This window comes from Sceloporus undulatus, chromosome 4, assembly GCF_019175285.1.
Source record: "Sceloporus undulatus isolate JIND9_A2432 ecotype Alabama chromosome 4, SceUnd_v1.1, whole genome shotgun sequence".
Lineage (NCBI taxonomy): Eukaryota > Metazoa > Chordata > Lepidosauria > Squamata > Phrynosomatidae > Sceloporus > Sceloporus undulatus.
In genome coordinates this window covers 201,115,234-201,133,150 of record NC_056525.1, presented here as the reverse complement: position 1 = coordinate 201,133,150, position 17,917 = coordinate 201,115,234, and the positions used below count along the sequence as shown (strand labels likewise).

Sequence of the window (17,917 nt, the reverse complement as noted above, 5' to 3'; positions counted from 1 at the left end):
TAAGTCAAGTGTAATCTGAGTAAGAAAGAAAATGGGAGACCAGTTCAAACATTTAATTTAATTTATGTAATTGCCTATGGAGCATGGCCCTTGGCACATGCTATATATTTTGGTAGATGATACATGGGTAGTCTTCCAGATTACGTTAGAATGACAACTCCCAGCTATCATTCCATATAGCCAATTTGAACTCTGAATGTTGACTTCCTGTGGATTTTGTTTGTCTTATATTGTTTAAAATGGAATTTGTATGGATGATCTCATTGAGAATGATACACTCTTTGGTATACTAAATATAGCAGGATATATAGGAGTCAAATGTGTCCTGTGCAGACAGGAAGCCATTACCACATATTCAAGGAGCCCCATCACACCTCAACATCATATTCCACATGTCATATACTTTATCTACATGAGGCTAACCTTAGTCAGCACTGCATCTGCTTGCAAGATTGATGTGATGTGTTTTGTGAAGGACCATTGGTTGCAGCTATTACTACAACCTGTTGCATCGACATGTTGATGCATCAAGGCATTCATGCCTATGGAAGGCATACATATTATACTAACGCAATGTAGAAAAGTCTAAAATTTGCTATTTCAGTGCTTTTGATTTTTTTCCTCCCTGGCTGTAGCTGATAGGATTACTGGTAGTGAAAAGGTAACCACTGCTTATTCATAACTGATGATACCGGGGTGCAGTAGTCAACATATTATAAGGTATTCAGAGCTTTCCTCAGAAGCCTTTTCTCCACTCCTGCCTTGGAATTATTGAAATTAGCAGTGCTAGAGTCAGACCATTTGATGTGTGTTGTCATACTAAATATATAAAGTAAAAAATCACATTACAAAGCATTTTATATAATGCTATTCAAATTATGATATTATTGCTAATACCGACTAAGCTTTCTGGTTGCCCTCAGTTGCAACTTTTATTACTTTTGTAAGTAGTTTGTATAGCAAATTGTACAGCATTATTTAAAAATGCTGTGAATTGCATTTTTGCATTGAAAAAACAAGCATTTTTATTGCTTACCATGGCTTTTTTGTATGTGTGATTCAAGCTGACACTAGGATTTGTTACTTTACCTGTTCAGTAAGCAATTCCAGCAGCTTTTGATGTAAAAACTGTATCTTTTTTTATAAATTATGTCCTATTCAGACCAAGTTTGTACCATCTTTAACACACAATAGAGATAATGCTGGATACCTTCTTGGGATGCCAATAGCTGAAGGAGTGTCTCTTCTTTTATCAGCCTGCCCAAGTTGTACATTAAGTGCTTCAGAAGAGTGTTTTCCCAAGTACCTCTGATACCATAGTGCAATTGCAATGTTGTAATTGCCCCAAATCCATCAGAGACCTCTGTGGCTAACAGGTCCACATTGCTACTGTCAAACACACTCCTTGAATAAAGCAATACTATTGAGAAAAGGCAGGATCCTGCCATTCCCAAGATTAGGTAGCATTCATTGTCTCTTTTCCAGCTGCAGTGTGAGTAGAGAGGCAAGCGATGTGTTGATGTTGCTGCCTCTGAGATGCCAGCTGGGATGCAGGCAGGAGGGCTGTTCAGAACTGCCCCTTGCTCTCGAGTTTGAGAGGGGCTGGCTCTTGGCACCAGAAAAGGTTGCTCTTGGAACCAGAAAACTTTATATGTTGTATAATAGTGTCAGTGGAAGAGCTCACACCATGTGCACAAGGGAAGGTGATGTTTTTGGAATTACTCCAAGGCTCCAGCCATCTCAATCTAGCGTTGCTTGTTACATTATGTGACAACAGAAGAGAAAGCCTTTCCTGTTGAGATACCTCAGTATATTTTTATAAAAACAAACACTGGTTGAACTTGAAGCCCAGCTGATACCAATATGACCAGGTTCTTTTTGGCACCAAGTCAAAACTTATTTATTTTCAAAGGCATATTAAACTGACTTATGAAAACAGATTTCATAGCATCTGCCTTTTTTTTTTAATGTTCTGCCTTGTTTTGTGCTATTTCAATGTCATTTTTAAAGAATTTAAATAATAATAATCATCATCTTATTGCCATCCAGTGAAGGATGGTAGGTAAATATTTTTTGAAATGAATATGTAATATGTAATTTAGAAATAATTACATTTGAGTCTCTCAGGAACAGCTGCATGTGTTAAAGAGCTGCATTGGTAATGGGTTCAATGCCCCAGCATGCTGCCCCATAGCAACCTGCCATAAAGTTCCTTGCCAGAGTTATGATATTTGAATGTTTGCCATTAGGTGGCTGCATGTCTGCCAGATATTTTTACTACAACTCCCATAACCCTGACCATTGGCCATGCTGGCTGGGACTTCATAGCCCAAAACCTATAAAGAGGATTAGTCTGCCTACCCCATTGAATGAAACTTTGGTCCAAAACACACTGCAAAAATAATCCAGTTTGAGACTGCTTTTACTGTCCTGACTCAATGCTAGGGAATTCTGGGAATTGTAGTTTTGTGAACTATTTAGCCTTCTTTGTCAGAGAGCTCTGGTGCCAGGGCAGCCAGTGGTCTCAAACTGGATTATTTCTGCAATGTGTTTTGGACCTTTGTTCACTCTGCCCCCCCCTCCCCCCCGACAGTAATAATATAGAATATGGAACTTTTTGAACAAATTAAGCTTTTTCTTTTAAGGTCCTAAAACTTATTTAGGCTTTCATTCAGCTTCTTTGTTCCATCTCTGCCAAAGTTCCATCCTCTTCACTCCTTCAATTCTCACCTGTAGTTCTTCCTAGTCCATATCCTCGTGCCCCATTCTTGCTTTTCTCTGCTACTACTCTGTCCATGGCCCCAGCAAAAAACTAGATATGTCATTTACTGCTGTCTTTCCCAGTTTGGGGCCCTCCAAATATTTTGGATTACAACTACCAACATTGCTATCAGAAGTCATGCTGGTCAGGTCCATTCGGTTTTGAAGGCCAAGACATGAGGCGTGCACCAGACAGGTGATTTATTTATTGAGGGAAGGGAATGCAACTCAGATATTTGGGCTTTTGAACACACTTTCCTCTCCTGACTAAAGGGGGGCAGTGACTCAAGCTGTTCCATATATATTTGAACTAATAGGATACTTTGGACTTGAATACAGCCTGAATCCGAAGTTGTTTTGCATTCAAGTATAGGACCAGGATACCTGAAGGTGTTAGGCTGCAATGTTGTACACACGTAAGATTAAACTCACTGAGTTTACTGAGAGCTACATTTTAGTGGGATTATGTGCAGGACTGCATTTGTTTCCACTACGTAATCTCTGGTATCAAATGACTTTCTGTAAATTGACTCAGGGACTGTACAGACAGTCCCTAAGGAGCCTCCGGAGTCCGCCCCTTTCCTTGCTGGTTTGGGGCTGTGGCAACCGCATGCCACAGCCCCAATCTGGCCTTTCCATGGCGCAAAAAGGAACCGCAAAAAGTGGCTCCTTTTTGCGCCATGGAAAGAAAGGGCATCCTAGCTGCTGTCGTGGTGCCTTTTCACCACTTCTTAAGCACAGCTGAAGACACAGCATGATGCCACCCACCATCTGGTCAAGCGAGTGGTGTGGGGGCCATGTCTGGGTGGCCAGCCATGCCCCCACTCTGCCCTGAGGCTGACTCTTTATTCCAGTCTGTTCAGGCCCTTAGTCATAAAACAAAACGGACCCTTTAATCAAGAAGAACGCTAGCACTTTGAAAGGCAACTGTGGAGGACCTAGATAAGATCATGAAGTGTAAAGATACATCATTGAATATCAAAGTGGTGATCATCCATACCATTTTATTTCTATTTCTATGTATATTTGTGAAAGCTGGAGCATGAAGAAAGCTGACAGGAAAACAATCAACTTATTTGATATGTGGCATTGGAAGAGTGAACACTGAACACTGTGGACTGCCAAAATGACCGATAAATGGGTTCTAGAACAAATGAAGCCTGAACTTTCCCTAGTAACCAACATGACCAAACTGAAACTATTGTAGTTTGAGCATATCATGAGATGGCATGACTCATTAGAAAAGAAATAATGCTTCTTAAGTGAGAGGCATTAGCAAAAGAGAACGGCTGCATAGTTTTTTTTGGGTTTTTCAGGCTATGTGGGCATGTTCTAGCAGAACATAGCCCGAAAAACCCACAAAAAACTATGGATACCGGCCATGAAAGCCTTCAACTTTACATTTAGAAAGGCTGCATTTCCAAATGAATAAACTCAATCAAGAAAGCCATAACTGATGACAAGGTGTCTGGAAGGTCTCTCATTCATAGAGTTGCCATAAGTCAAAGCCAGCTTGACTCTCTGACCAGACGTTGTTGAACCACTTCTTCTTTCTCTTCAACAGCATGAAAATTCTATTTGCCATTATAGTGTAGAAAACAATTTCATCCTACTTTCTTTCATCTCTCTATAATAATAGGGAGACACATTTTATATCTCTTGTACTGCTGCCATTTCAAATGTCATTTTTCAGTGTGCACACATCAGGGCACCTACTTCCCATGGCTGGAAGAGACATTCTTACCTATGCACAGAGAAGTGAACCCCCCCCCCTTATCATTTACATTTAATTTTGCTCAGTTTACCAGAGAAAATGCATTTTTGTTGCTATCATTACTACAGCTTGACTCGGGTAGATGAAGTTATCATTTTTTCCACTGTATATCATTGCACATAATGAACCAATTTCTGTAATGTGCATACTGGCTGATTGGTGGTGATGGTGCATACATCAAAAGGAATACAAATGGTTCTTCACAGGCTCCAGTGACCCCAAAGTGCCTGGAGTAGCGTTAAACTTATTTTTACTTGTAAACGGAGCAAATGTGACATAGAGGTTATAGAATAAGGGCATATATGCATCTTCCAGCCCTTGTTTTGACATAGTACTGTTCCTTTCAAAGGAACATTTTGTCTTTTTTTTTCCTGGCATGTTTCACCTTTCACTAGTTATTCATTCAACTTCTCCCTAAGAGATGAATTATTATTCAGGTACATATCCACGGGGAAGCCCTTGGGAGTTAATCTCTTACTCTTTGCTGAATTTATGTGAGCACATCTAGTTTATAAGTCAGCCAGGATGAAATGAGTGTGGAAGAAAGTGGACAAAATTTTAAATGTTATATGAAAGTTATTAGTGAAAATAGTTTTCCACAATTTATTCCACAGCACAAATAAAAGTAAATTCCTGTTTAACTTAATGTGGGTTTTTTTTTTTTTTTAGTTTTAAATAGCTGTTGGTATAATGCCCTAGAAACTGGTGAATTGTTAAACTTGTGGATAGGAGTGGTAACTTCTGAGATTCTGAGACCTTGCAGTGATCTAACTGGAGGACCACAGCTATTCAGTCATTGCCATGATCTGGGCATACAGCTCTATAGCTGTAAGTAGAAATGAACAGCAATTGCCATTGTTCACTAGGCAGAAAGGAGCATTAAGATATCCTGGGGCGCTGGATTCTAATGGCCTGGGAACCAGCCTCTAGACTCAGACCATTATCTATTTTGTGCTACAACTATGAAGGGTGTAGAAGTGTACTCCTGGTTTTACTGAAGAACTGTGAGCCTATGACAAGATTTTAGGGAGTTGTGGGTTACAGTGATCCATATTCTGGTAATTAGATTACTGTAATGTCCTAAATGTAGGTTTGCCCTTGAAGACAATGTGGAAAATCCAGTGAGTAGAGAACCTAGCTGCTTGAATTCTAACTGGTACAGCCAGATTTTTTCATATCATGGCAATTTTAAAAGAACTGCACTGGTTGCCCGTTTCTTCAGCTTAAGGTGCTGGAACAGACCTCGATGCCCTCAGTAGTTTGGGACTCAAATAACTGGAGGAGTCCCAGACTTCTGCCTCAAGATTGTCAGGGGAGTCTCTCCTCCAACTACCTTCCTTAACTGAGGAACATTTTGTATCTGTGGGGAAGAGATGTGATCTGTGATTGTGCCCAAATTTTGGAACCCCATCCCAAAACAGCAATGTGATATCCACTGCAAAACAGCCATTGTTTATTTTGGTGATGATATTTTTCTAATGATCTGTGTACCCTCTCTGTGGCCTTATGAATCCTTAGGAGGAGATGCTTAGCGAGACACTTTGTTGGCTTGTTTCCCACCTCTGCATTTGCCATCTCTACCACCACCAAGCAGTGCTTGGTGCTAGCAATGCAAGTTGTTCCACCACCAAGCAATGCTAAAAGGAACTAATATTCTGGAGTCTGGACAGAGGGAGAATTTTAAGCAGAACAGCCACAGAGCTATGTTGTTTTTCTATAACTAGAAACAGCAGCTGCAAGACTTATAGAGATTAGAGAAGGAAAATTAATTCTGCAAAGCCACAAAAAAGCAGCAGGAATGCAGTTGAGGAGGGTTGAGAATCAAAAGCAGGAATGCATTTGGCTTTCTCCTAGGAGTGCCAGTGATACCATGCAGGTAGGTAAATGGATGGATATCCCTGTAACTGTCAGATGTCTAATTAGTTGTCAAGGCCATGTACAACGGTTTGTTTAGAATTTCTATACGTAAGCTTGTTGTTGTTGTTTACCACTTATGGCAAACCTGATGAATCTGATGCAAGGTGTTCTTGGCAAGATTTGTTCAGAGGGGACTTGCCTTTGCCTTCCTCTGAGGCTGAGAGTGTGTGACTTGCCCAAGGTCAGCCAGTGGATTTCCATGGCTGGTGAGGATTTGAAATAAAAAAACTCTGTGTGTGTGTGTGTGTGTGTGTGTTGTGTGTATTAAGTAACATTTTACTTTTTAAAAAAGTAGCTGTAAAGAAGAGTCACACATTCACCCTCTTTCGAGATTTCATAACTGTAATAATTCCAATTTGCAACAAGTAAGTCCAATCTTACTGTTAATCATCTGGAGTAAACACCTTAAAAACATCCTTGTAAACATCTTAAAAATAAGAATACAGTTCAAAATCCAAAAGAAGTAAGTGGTGAACTTAGAGAAAGTATATGCAGATATTCTTATAAAATGTATTTTTTTGTTCTGTAGTGGTAACAGCAGAACATTAGAGGATTCTACTGAAGTGTCTTCAGATCTTTTGTCCTTGGAAAAGTAGGGCAAGCTTAAAGCCAGTATATGCAGTCAGTTACTGTGCCTGTCAGGATAACAGCATATATCAGTGTCTAAGTATTATCTGGTGTTGTATTTCCCCCTTTTCTTTCTTGAACAGAGCTACAATGAACCTGTGGATGTTAAAGTATCCCAGCAACCTCAGATGATGAATGCAAAGCAGTCTGTGTTCCATGGATCTACACAGCCTCATTCAGCACTGTATCTAAGTTCCCATTACCACCAACAAGCAGGAATGAATCCTCACATAACAGCCATACATCCCAATATTCCAAGGAATATAGCACCTAAGCCTAACAACCAAATGCCTGTGACTGTTTCCATAGCCAACATGGCTGTGTCTCCACCTCCATCCCTTCAGATGAGTCCTCCAATCCACCCGCATCTCAGTATACAACAACACCAGCCACTTACAATGCAGCAGTCCATTGGTAACCAGCTACCAATGCAAGTTCAGTCTGCTTTACATTCACCTACAATGCAACAAGTAAGTCCTGTCTAATGTTTTTAATCTCTTATAACCCTGGTCAGTTGGTTACTTCATTGACAAGTGTATCGCTTCTTTCTTCATAAGTTCATACTTCAGCTATCAATTGTAATGCCGAAGGATAGATCCTCCTGATAGAGAAAAATCAGGTGACACCTTTTTATGTGTAGATATAACCATGCCATAGTGTGTGCCCACAACCTGTGTCTAAAGCTTTGGTTGCAATCAGATATTTTGGTCAGCTTTTCAGGTATTTAGCATGACCTCCCACTGAGTCATATTATACTTATATGGCGACTTATATGGCCACACACTCTAATCCTCCCTCAATTTACATCCCATCTTTCTCTCACACCTTGGGACCCAAGTGTTGTTGGTACTGTGATTTGCAGTGGCTCTTTTTGCTTCTTAGATGAAAGTTTATATCACTCATTTAAAAACCCTGGGACCCTCTGCATATGCCCATCTGTTTACCTAAAGCCCCAAGGCATGGTCCACAGTCATATTTTCTTCATCTGTGATATCTACATAGCTAAAACCAATTCATTCCACAGAAAACATGGAAGTTTACAGAAGGTCCTATGCTGCTGCTTCCCTCACTTTAACTTTTATTTTAGCTTAGGAACTCTGCTGAAACCTATACAGACAACAGGGGGTGGGGGTGGGGAAGTCACAGCAATTAGAACCATAGTCATTAGAACCATAGTTCCATGGAGCATTCTGAATTGCACTATGTTTTGCTTTTTTGTATTCATCAGAAACACCTCAGATTATCATTATTCTATTGTATATTGTTTAAAATAGTATAACAGACTATTTACTCCTCATCCCTAAAGACTCATGCACATGGTTCTTGGATGGGTACTTTCTTTCTTTCTGAAATAGCTATTTTGCATTAAACAGAGACTAAGAGCTATATCATCCATTTATATCACAACCTGCAAGTAGGATTTTCATCTCAACTATATCCTGTTGGTGACCCTGGCCAGACGGACACTGCATTATTCAGATGTTTTCATTTAGTGGACACTAAGTGACTCAAGTTTTTTTCTGAAGTGATGACAGCTGATTTAGGACTTCAGTGTATGTAACATTCCCCAATTATTTTTTCAATGTGCTTTAACTTATGTATGATGTAATGAATGTATTATGCTGCTCATTCGTCTAGACTGATTGCCTCTGTCCTAAGTTTCTCATAGGTCACGTGTCAGATGTTACCTTCTAAATCATGGGGTTCATTAGTAAAAGGCAATGTAAAAGGGATGTAGTTAATTAAGCGAAATAACTTGTAATGGTCAGAGGTTTATATATGTTTATTCAGGAACACTGTGGTTAGTGAAAATAAAACGTACCATAAAGGCAATGATATATATATATATATATATATAAGTTTTTTAAAAACCAAGTGTATTTCATCATGCCTTCTGGAGAACAGAACTATGGTACCAATGTTTGTACAGCTATGTGCTGTTGATAATGTAGGTGTTAATGTATTATTACACTAAAAGATAATGTAATGCAGCCAGCCCTCCATATACATATTTATCTTCTATGACTCCCTTATTTTTTCTTTCTCTCTTGTATTCCACTCCCACATTTTATTCATTCTTCCTGTTTCTTCCCTATACCAGGAGCAGAACCAACTCTTTTTGAACTGTTTTAAAGGGTTTGTGGGCTTTAGAGGAAAGCACCAGATGGAATCACTTATAGCTTCTGTGAAGAAATTAACATTCTAGGCCTATCCTCAGCTTTTCCTCTAGGGAAAGTTAAGAACTTCTGCCACCTAAAAATGGTACTGCCAGCTATGGACAGATTTTAATTAATTAATATGAATCAATTTTTAAAACAAATAACCATGACATTCACATGCCCATTAGTATCCAAGTTTCAACTGTCCAGGTTTTATGATCTTAGAGATATGCTGGACAGAGACACACAGACCTTACCTCATAGGAAAGCAAACTCCCTCTGAACAAATCTTTCCAAGAAAATCCCATGATAGATTCATCTTAGGGTCTCCATAAGTCAGAAACAACTGGGAGGCACACAGCAACAAAGCTATCATGCATAATATATTTGTCTGTTTTGTTGCATTAGTAGTCAAGTACTGATATTGTCTCTCATGCTTCCAATTCTTTCTTCTGGATGATTTGTATTGTGAAGGGTGACAAGTCTATTCTTGCTGTAGCGGAGTCTGGTATCAACAACTTAATTTCCACCGGGGGGGGGGGGAAAAATATATATATATATATATATATATATATATATATATATATATATATATATATATATATGATACACACAGGCTGTACAATTGGGATTAAGTTGCTAAGAATAAAATAAATGAGAGAAAAAATAGGGAGCCATGTCATGTAACTGATCTAATAGATTTATGTATTATCATACTTTAAATACTTGAGCCTAGATCCAGTTTCTAGGTCCAACTAGAGTAGACTCGTTGAATCAATTGCTAAATAAATCAACTTGCTAGGACTAACAATTGGATTTGGGGCATTGATTACATCTGTTTTAAAGTAACCATTTATTTATTTATCTTACCATTATGATTATACCAGTAGCATTCTCAAAATAATTGCAGCTTCATTTATTTAGGTATACTTTTTTATTCAGCAGTGTCTTGGGCATCCTGTATTTTCCCACCACCACCAGTCTTTCCCTTCCACACACATCCACACTATCCCCCCGCTCCATGTTTCAGAAAGTGGTTAAGAGCAGGAGAGAAAAATCATTAATATCTGTCAACTGTCCTTATAACCTTAAGGGAAAATCTTTGTATGATATCACACAGACAGATTTTCAATTTCCGTGGGTAATAAACAGATGCTTTAGGATTTGGATGTAATTTAAAGGTTTTAAAAACATCACATTGAGATTGATGAATAAATCAGTTGTGAAGACAAAAACATTGATGCCTGTTGAAAATTCCTCTCCAGACAGGCAGGAAATGAAATTAGTTCTTGGTAAAGTGTAGAGATGAGGATCATAGTTTAGGTTCGGCTGCAGGCTTTTTAGTACTTGCTACAGTTGCACACAAAACCCCCAGCTAGGGATACAGAAATCTAATTAAAGAGCAAATGTCCCGCCTGACATCAAATTAATCTTTATCAAGTCCTCTTATTTTTATTTCAATCTGGCACAAGAAAATGAAACTTAAAATTCGAAACATGTTGCAAAACAGTTGCTGATTGTATCTTGGACATTACAATGCAAAACATTTGACACTGTCTCATTAGTCCAGAGAGCATTCATTTACTTTCTTGTATGCAATACTGTTCAAATATTTCTGCATGAGACTGACACATGTAGCCAGAACATTTTTTGAACTGCTAGAAATGGCTACTAAAATTGGAATTTAAGCACCTTTTGTTTGCGTTTGCATTTCTGAAATTCTTCAGTTAGTTTTGTCATGTACGTTTTCAGTAAGCATTATTACAATAACCTGATTTCTGAATCAAATCTGATAAATGGCAGAACATAGGGGCACTACTGCATCTATTTTATTGCTTTGTCATTTTGCTGGGAAGAGAGATTCTCCCCTAATAAGAATCCTGATAAAAATTGTAAGATAGATTTTCTTTTTATTGCTTTCCGTCTGTATCAATAACTGACTAGGTTTATACACAGAACAAGGAATAAACATAGAAAAAACCCAATTAGTAGACATTCCAAAAAGCCACTAATCATTGCTGACAGTTCCAATATAAACATCAAATTAGACAGTTCCAATGCAATTCCAATGTAAATATGAAATCACTAACTTGACACCTGAAACAATGTATACTGCGCAAAATACTGGCTCTGCTGCCTTTGTCTGCTTTAGCACATGCTCGTGAACAGAGAAATCACAATTTATTTAGTGAGACAGTTGCCATTTGACCAGGATATAGTTTGCCAAGAAACTTGTAAGCCACTTTTTAAAATAGTGGAGACATAGTACAATGGGTTAGGTTCCAGGCTACAGCTGTAAAGCAAATATGACATTAAAGCAAATCAGTTTTTTTCATTTGCAAGTGCATATAAAAGCCTAAAAACTAATCCCCTCTTATGCCAGAGACCACTCCCAACAGCCATCTGCTTCCTGATAAGTGGGGACTGGGCAACTTTCAGGATACCTATGAGCCTCTAAACTGGGGCTACAGTAGGATCATGGATACATAATAGAGTGTGTAACTCTGGGATTACAAAATCATAACTGCCAGGATTCTGGCCAGCAGTACTGTACTGTATCATTGAAAAATTTCATTTAGCAAAGTGCACTAAAGTGAGGTGCCTGTATGCAGATTTAGATTGCAATCCTCTGCACATTTTTGCCATGCTAGTTAAAGTAGAATCACAGCACTATAACTGTGTAGTGTGAAAGGAGAATAGGATATTTAACTAAATCGTGGAGAGTAGTAAATTTGACTAAATAGGCCATTTGATTGAGAGAGGAGAGTTTTGTGGAGAGTAGCACATTGTGGATACTAGGATATTTGACTAAACAGGCCATTGCGATCCAACAGGACTCTTCTTCTTAGGACTGGAGTGTGGCTTTGGCATGGCTTCTGGCCTCATAGGATGCATGCATCATTGAAACAGCATACCTCCAAAGTGACCTGAAGCAGCTTTATTTTGGCCTGTCTGTACAGGCCCAATAATAACTTTATTAAGGACACTCTTTGTCCCTTTCTTGGGTATCCAAAACCCTTCCTAACTGCCCTTCACAGCAGCCTATCCTAGCCTCCATGGCTCTTCACTCCTCAGGGCACACTAAAACATCAACTCTAATCAACTCCAAACACTGCTCTGTCCTTTTTAGACTCACTCCTGGGAGCAGCCTCCACTTTTTCTTAGCTTTGTTCCCACTGGCTGTTGTCAAGGTTCCAATCTGCTTGTTATCACCACACATGGTTTTAACTTTATAAATTGTTTAATAGTTTTTATAACTTTTATCCTTTTTGTTTAAGTTCTTGTATCATTTTTAAAAAGTATTGTTTTTAGTAATTTATAAACCACTTTGAGTCCCATTATTGGGGAAAAGGTGGAATATAAATGAATAAAATAAATAAATAAACCTGGCAGAACTCTAGAACAACACAGCAGAATAGTACCAGCACTTGGTAAGGAAAATTTCAAGAAGACACTTCAGGATATGATGACAATGTATTTTATTCTCCCTCACATTTTTGATGTCTAATAATATTCATATTTCTGATAAATTCTATTTAAAGTGAAAATTATTTCACAGTACCATATGGTATAAAGGTATAACATTTAAAATAATTCAGTTAATTTTTTCTTTTGAAGGATTTGATGTTCTGAAATGGCAATTTGATTGTACTGGTGCCACAGATGTGGAAAAATTTCATACCAATTTGATTAAGGTTTAAACTATATTGTGCAATGAATTTAATTAATTTGTTATTTTTTGTAGTTGTCGCATAAATCTAGAGTATTTTATTAGATTTATGTAGTGAATCTATTGGTTGAACTTGATTTATTTGTTTGATACATTTCATTATATAATTGGGATTATGTTGCTAAGAATAAAATAATTGAGAGAAAAAACAAGGAGCCATGTCATGTAACTGATCTAAGATATAATAGATTTATGTAATACCATGATAGTCAAATTAAGAAAACTACTCCCTTGAAAAAAAAATGCATCCTAGGAAATACTATATGAGTCAGGAAACTAACAAAGATTAAAATGGGCCAGATAATTTATTTGGAATAGCTTTCCATGAAGCTTTTGCAGTGAAATTCAGATCGTACAATGGGGAAAAAAATTATCCATTTAGAAAAGAATTTTTAAACCCAAAGCATGGGTTGAAGCAGTTACTTTAAAAAAAAAACCTAGATAAGATATAGCCATGTTAGTCTATAGAATCAGTGTGTAGAGAGATCTTGTACACCTTTGAGACTAACTGAATGCTGCCAACTTCTTTCTTTCAGTTAGGGGCTGTGCAAACCAGCTGTTTGGGTTTGCACAGAGTTGAGGTGTAGCATCTTCACAATGCACAGTCCGGATCTGCCCCCAGGGTAGCGTGATGCCAATCTATGGATGTCATAATACATTAAATACTTGAGACACATAACTTGTGAGAAAGCAAACAAAATTGATTAATCGCTAGCTAATTTGTTTCAAAATAGTAAAAAAAAATTCTACAATTCCCCAGATCTATTGAATAAAGATGTAGCATCTTTTGTAGTGGTGTTGAGGATATCTAACAGTTCAAAGAGGAGGTCTTTTTGTGTGAGCTTCAATATAGCTCTTTTAATTTAAAACAGTTTCTGATTAAAACACTACATGAATTAGCATGTAGTAATTCACACCCTGTAAAATTTTAAAAGATACACAGGTTTGGTGTGACGGGTATTGGTGGTATGGACAACTGAAACAAACAAGTCTCCCTATATTTTGAATGTTAATGTGGGCCTTCAAGTAACTTAGGCTCAAGACAGTCCAGCACTTTGTGCCAGCCTGGGCCTGAACTTGGGTCTCCCGAGGGGTGAGCGTTTACACACTCCAAGCCCTTCTTGCAGCACCCGGATGCCATCTTGATGCGTGCCTGACCAGATGGGGCACACCATGATGACATGTCCAAATGGCGCTGCACACGAGGGGCATCGTAAGGCTGCTCCATGGCCCTTACAGTGCCCCTGTATAGCCGAGAATAAGAGCTGCATTTCGCAGCTCCTTTTTCGAGCAGGTTGGGGGTGTGGCGTCCGGTTGCCGCGTCCCCAACCCAGCACGTCCAGGGGCAGCACAGAGTCACCTCTGTTGGGCTATCTGTCAAGCCACCTATAGTCATAGAACCTCTGACCTATGGCTTCCCTTAGGTCAGGGGTAGGCAACCTGTTTGCTGCCCCTCAGACAACTGGGGGCCGAAGCCGGGGGGTGGAGCTTCCACCCTCCAGGAGCAGGACCGCATGCCGTGGTGGAGCTTCCACCCTCCGGGGGCTGAGCCAAATGCCGGGGGAGGAGCTTCCACCCTCCGGAGGCCAGGCCTCCTCCTCTTTGCTGACCCCTGATGGGGCCCCAGGCCCTGTCAGAGGCCGGGAAAGAGCCGGCGGGGGCCGCCAGCGCTGGAGGCCTCCCCCTCTTTGCCAGCCCCTGACGGGGCCCCAGGCCCCATCAGAGGCTGGCAAAAAAGCCGGCAGGGGCCGCCAGTGCTGGAGGCCTCCTCTTTGCCGGCCCTTTTGCCGTCGCTGGGGTCCTCCAAGAGGGCTCCGACAGTGGAAGTGGGCCTCTTGGAGGGCCCAGCGACAGCCCCAGCAACGGCATTGTGCCTCCCAGAGGGCCGCTGCCACCACCAGAGCCCTCTTGGAGGGCTCCGTCGGCCGCAGCAGGCTCGAGACTTCTCCTCTAGGCCGCCACCATTTTCTTTTTCAAAATGGTGGCAAAGTCTCGTGCGACCACGGGGAAGGTCACGCGAGACTTCACCGCCATTTTGAGAAATAAAATGGCGGCGCCTGGGAGCAGCAAAAAGCCGCAATCGGCAGCAGCAGGAGCAGGCAGGGACCGGCTGAAAGGCCTCTGCGGGCCACATCCGGCCCGCGGGCCGGAGGTTGCCGACCCCTGCTTTAGGTGATCCTATCATGGAGTTTTCTTGGCAAGATTTGTTCAGAGGAGGTTTGTCTTTGCCTTCCTCTGAGGCTGAGAGATATCACACGGTGAATTTCCACGACTGGTTTCTTGAGTCGTAGTCCAATGCTAAAACCACTAGACCACAGTGGCTCTATATTTTAAAACTGTGAGAAAATAAAACTAACATTATATATTAATCAAATGACATAGTAGAAAATCCTGCTGATCCTTTGAGCACACCAGTGAATTATCTTAAGAAATGTAGAGAATTCTGATAGAGAAATAGTTGTTAGTTGGTACTAGTGCAAAACTTTCAATAGCTTTTTGTTGGGAGAGCAGTTTGCTTCTCTTGCATTGTTTGGAATATTTGGGTGATAGCTTCTAGAATATTGCTACTGTGATTAAATCCACCTATTAGAATTGAGTTAGAGAAAACCTTGTCATTTAAGCAAAAATTTACAAAAAAGCTTCCACTTTCTTTTCAACTTTAACTCATTTTATTTTTATTTATTTTTTCAAACATATAGGCAAACACCATGATCAGGCTAATTCAATGTTGCTGGTTTTTTTATCAATTTGGAAAATGCTTTAAAATTTAAAATATGTGTTGATTGTGGGTTTATTATATTGGTACGTTATCACTTATGTATCTTTCCTTTTGTCTTTTTAATGCTTGTATGATTTTCTTTGCTCATATTTTGTTTACTTGATTTACACACATCCTTTTTTTCTCCAATTACAATTGATAAAATAAAAAACAAGTCTCGGTTTCTGATCCTGGCAAATTTGGAGCCCTGGGCCAACTTTCTCCCCCTATCCCCTCTACTGTGGTGAGAAAAAACATCCAATTCGGAGGGTACATGGAGGACAGCAAGAGGGAGGGAGGCTCACCAGTTCTGGTGGAAGGAATGAAGTCCAGATGAATTAACACCACTGAGTTCTGGGTTCTGTCTATTCCTATCTGTGATTAACATTGACTCTGGTGAGGTTTCATTTCATTATTACCCATAACCATATCTAATGGAGTATTTGAATATGCAAGGACTGAAGGAATGGGGATGAAAATTCCCAGCTATGGCTTTTTGTTATAACAGCCAATAGCCAGCTTTATTATGATGCTTATGGGTTCATCAATTGACTGTTACTAAATAACAGTGTGTGTTTGATTTTTAACTATAAAACAGAACCAAAGAAAGGTTTCGGCAGTATTTTATTATCCCAACCTATATGGAAGAACACCAAGATATTAAATCATGCCAAAACAAATCCATGTGTGTATTCATAGAGATAATTTTGTTCTGTGTACTGTTGGAGATTTTATTGCTGTTATTATTTTGGTATTGTTCTAGAAATATTACAGATTTTCTAGATGACAGCACATTTTCTCAGTGGCAGATATCTCATTGTTTTGAGTTATTTATGCCTTTTTCCCCAAAAGAAAATTCTGATAGAGATGCTCAGATTTCCTTAACTAGATCACATCTAGTTTTTACCATGTATTTTTACCATAATCAAAGGAGTCAAAGACAGAATAGACAAAGTGGCGAGGAAGCACAACCTTCAAATGGTTTACAAACTGACGAAGAAAATCCAGCAAATGCTTCGCTCAGCCAATGACCAGCGAGACCCTCTCACAGCCGCAGGAGTTTACCGCATACCATGAAGATGCGGACAAGTCTACATAGGGACCACCAAACACAATGTGCAAACAAGAATCAAGGAGCACGAGAGACACTGCAGACTGGGCCAGCCAGAAAAATCAGCAGTAGCAGAACATGCCACTAACCATACTGGGCATAAAATACTGTTTGAAAACACTGAAGTTCTGGACCATGCCAACCACTACCATGTCAGGATGCACAGGGAAGCCATTGAAATCCACAAACACCTGGACAATTTCAACAAAAAAGAGGAAACCCTTAAAGTGAACAAAATTTGGCAACCAGTCCTGAGCAAAATAAGGACTCAGCAAATGCAAATGGGAAACCACTCAGAGTCAGGGGCTTTCCCAGCAGATAATGATCACCAATTAGCAGACATTAATCCTCTTTTGCATTAGCTTCCCATCCTGAGGCCAGCCATCAGCACAGAACAATACACATGCAAATCACTCCTGCATTCCCAGGCTCACAGAGTATATATATACCCAATTTTTCCAGGCAAAGCATTCTCTGAAGATGCCAGCCATAGATGCTGGCGAAACATCAGGAAGAAACTTTTCTGGAACATGGCCACATAGCCTGAAAAACCCACAAAAAACTATGGATGCCGGCCATGAAAGCCTTTGACTTTACATTAGATCACACTTTGTTGGAAAAATCTTACTTCAGCATTCTACCATTGGTTGGGACGAATATCCCCTAAATATGGATTGATTTGGACTTTGTGTAGGTTTGTCGTTGTTCTTGTTGTTTTAAATGGGAATTTCACTTGTTTACTACTCTGCAGGTCACATTCTTTTGTAAGAGGGATGGAAAATCTATTGCCTGCCAGAAGAATTAGACTGGAGCTAATATTGAGTTTGAGTACAGTTAATTTTTAGTCCTGTAGAAACCTAAGCATGCCAATACTCAGACCAGGGGTAGGCAACCCTTTTGAGCCGGGGGCTGGGTTGCTGTCCCTCAGACAACTGGGGGGCCAAAGCCAAAAAATAAATAATTAAATAATTTTTTAAAAAATTAAATAAATAAATAAACCGGGACAAATGTAGGACAAAATTTTCAAATGGAGGGCACTTTTTAAATAAAAAATGGAGGACACGTGAAAAAAAATGCTGAT

At 39.6% G+C, this 17,917-nt stretch overlaps 1 protein-coding gene across 3 annotated transcripts in view; it reads left to right on the top strand.

The window, feature by feature from the left end:
• The window catches only part of TOX (thymocyte selection associated high mobility group box), a 326,596-nt gene that overhangs the window by 298,887 nt on the left and 9,792 nt on the right, over positions 1 to 17,917 (top strand). For all 3 annotated transcript variants that reach the window (XM_042464588.1, XM_042464587.1, XM_042464589.1), the window contains one exon: positions 7,162 to 7,548. In XM_042464588.1, coding sequence (XP_042320522.1) covers positions 7,162 to 7,548 — 387 coding nt within the window. The remainder of the gene's footprint in view (positions 1 to 7,161; positions 7,549 to 17,917) is intronic.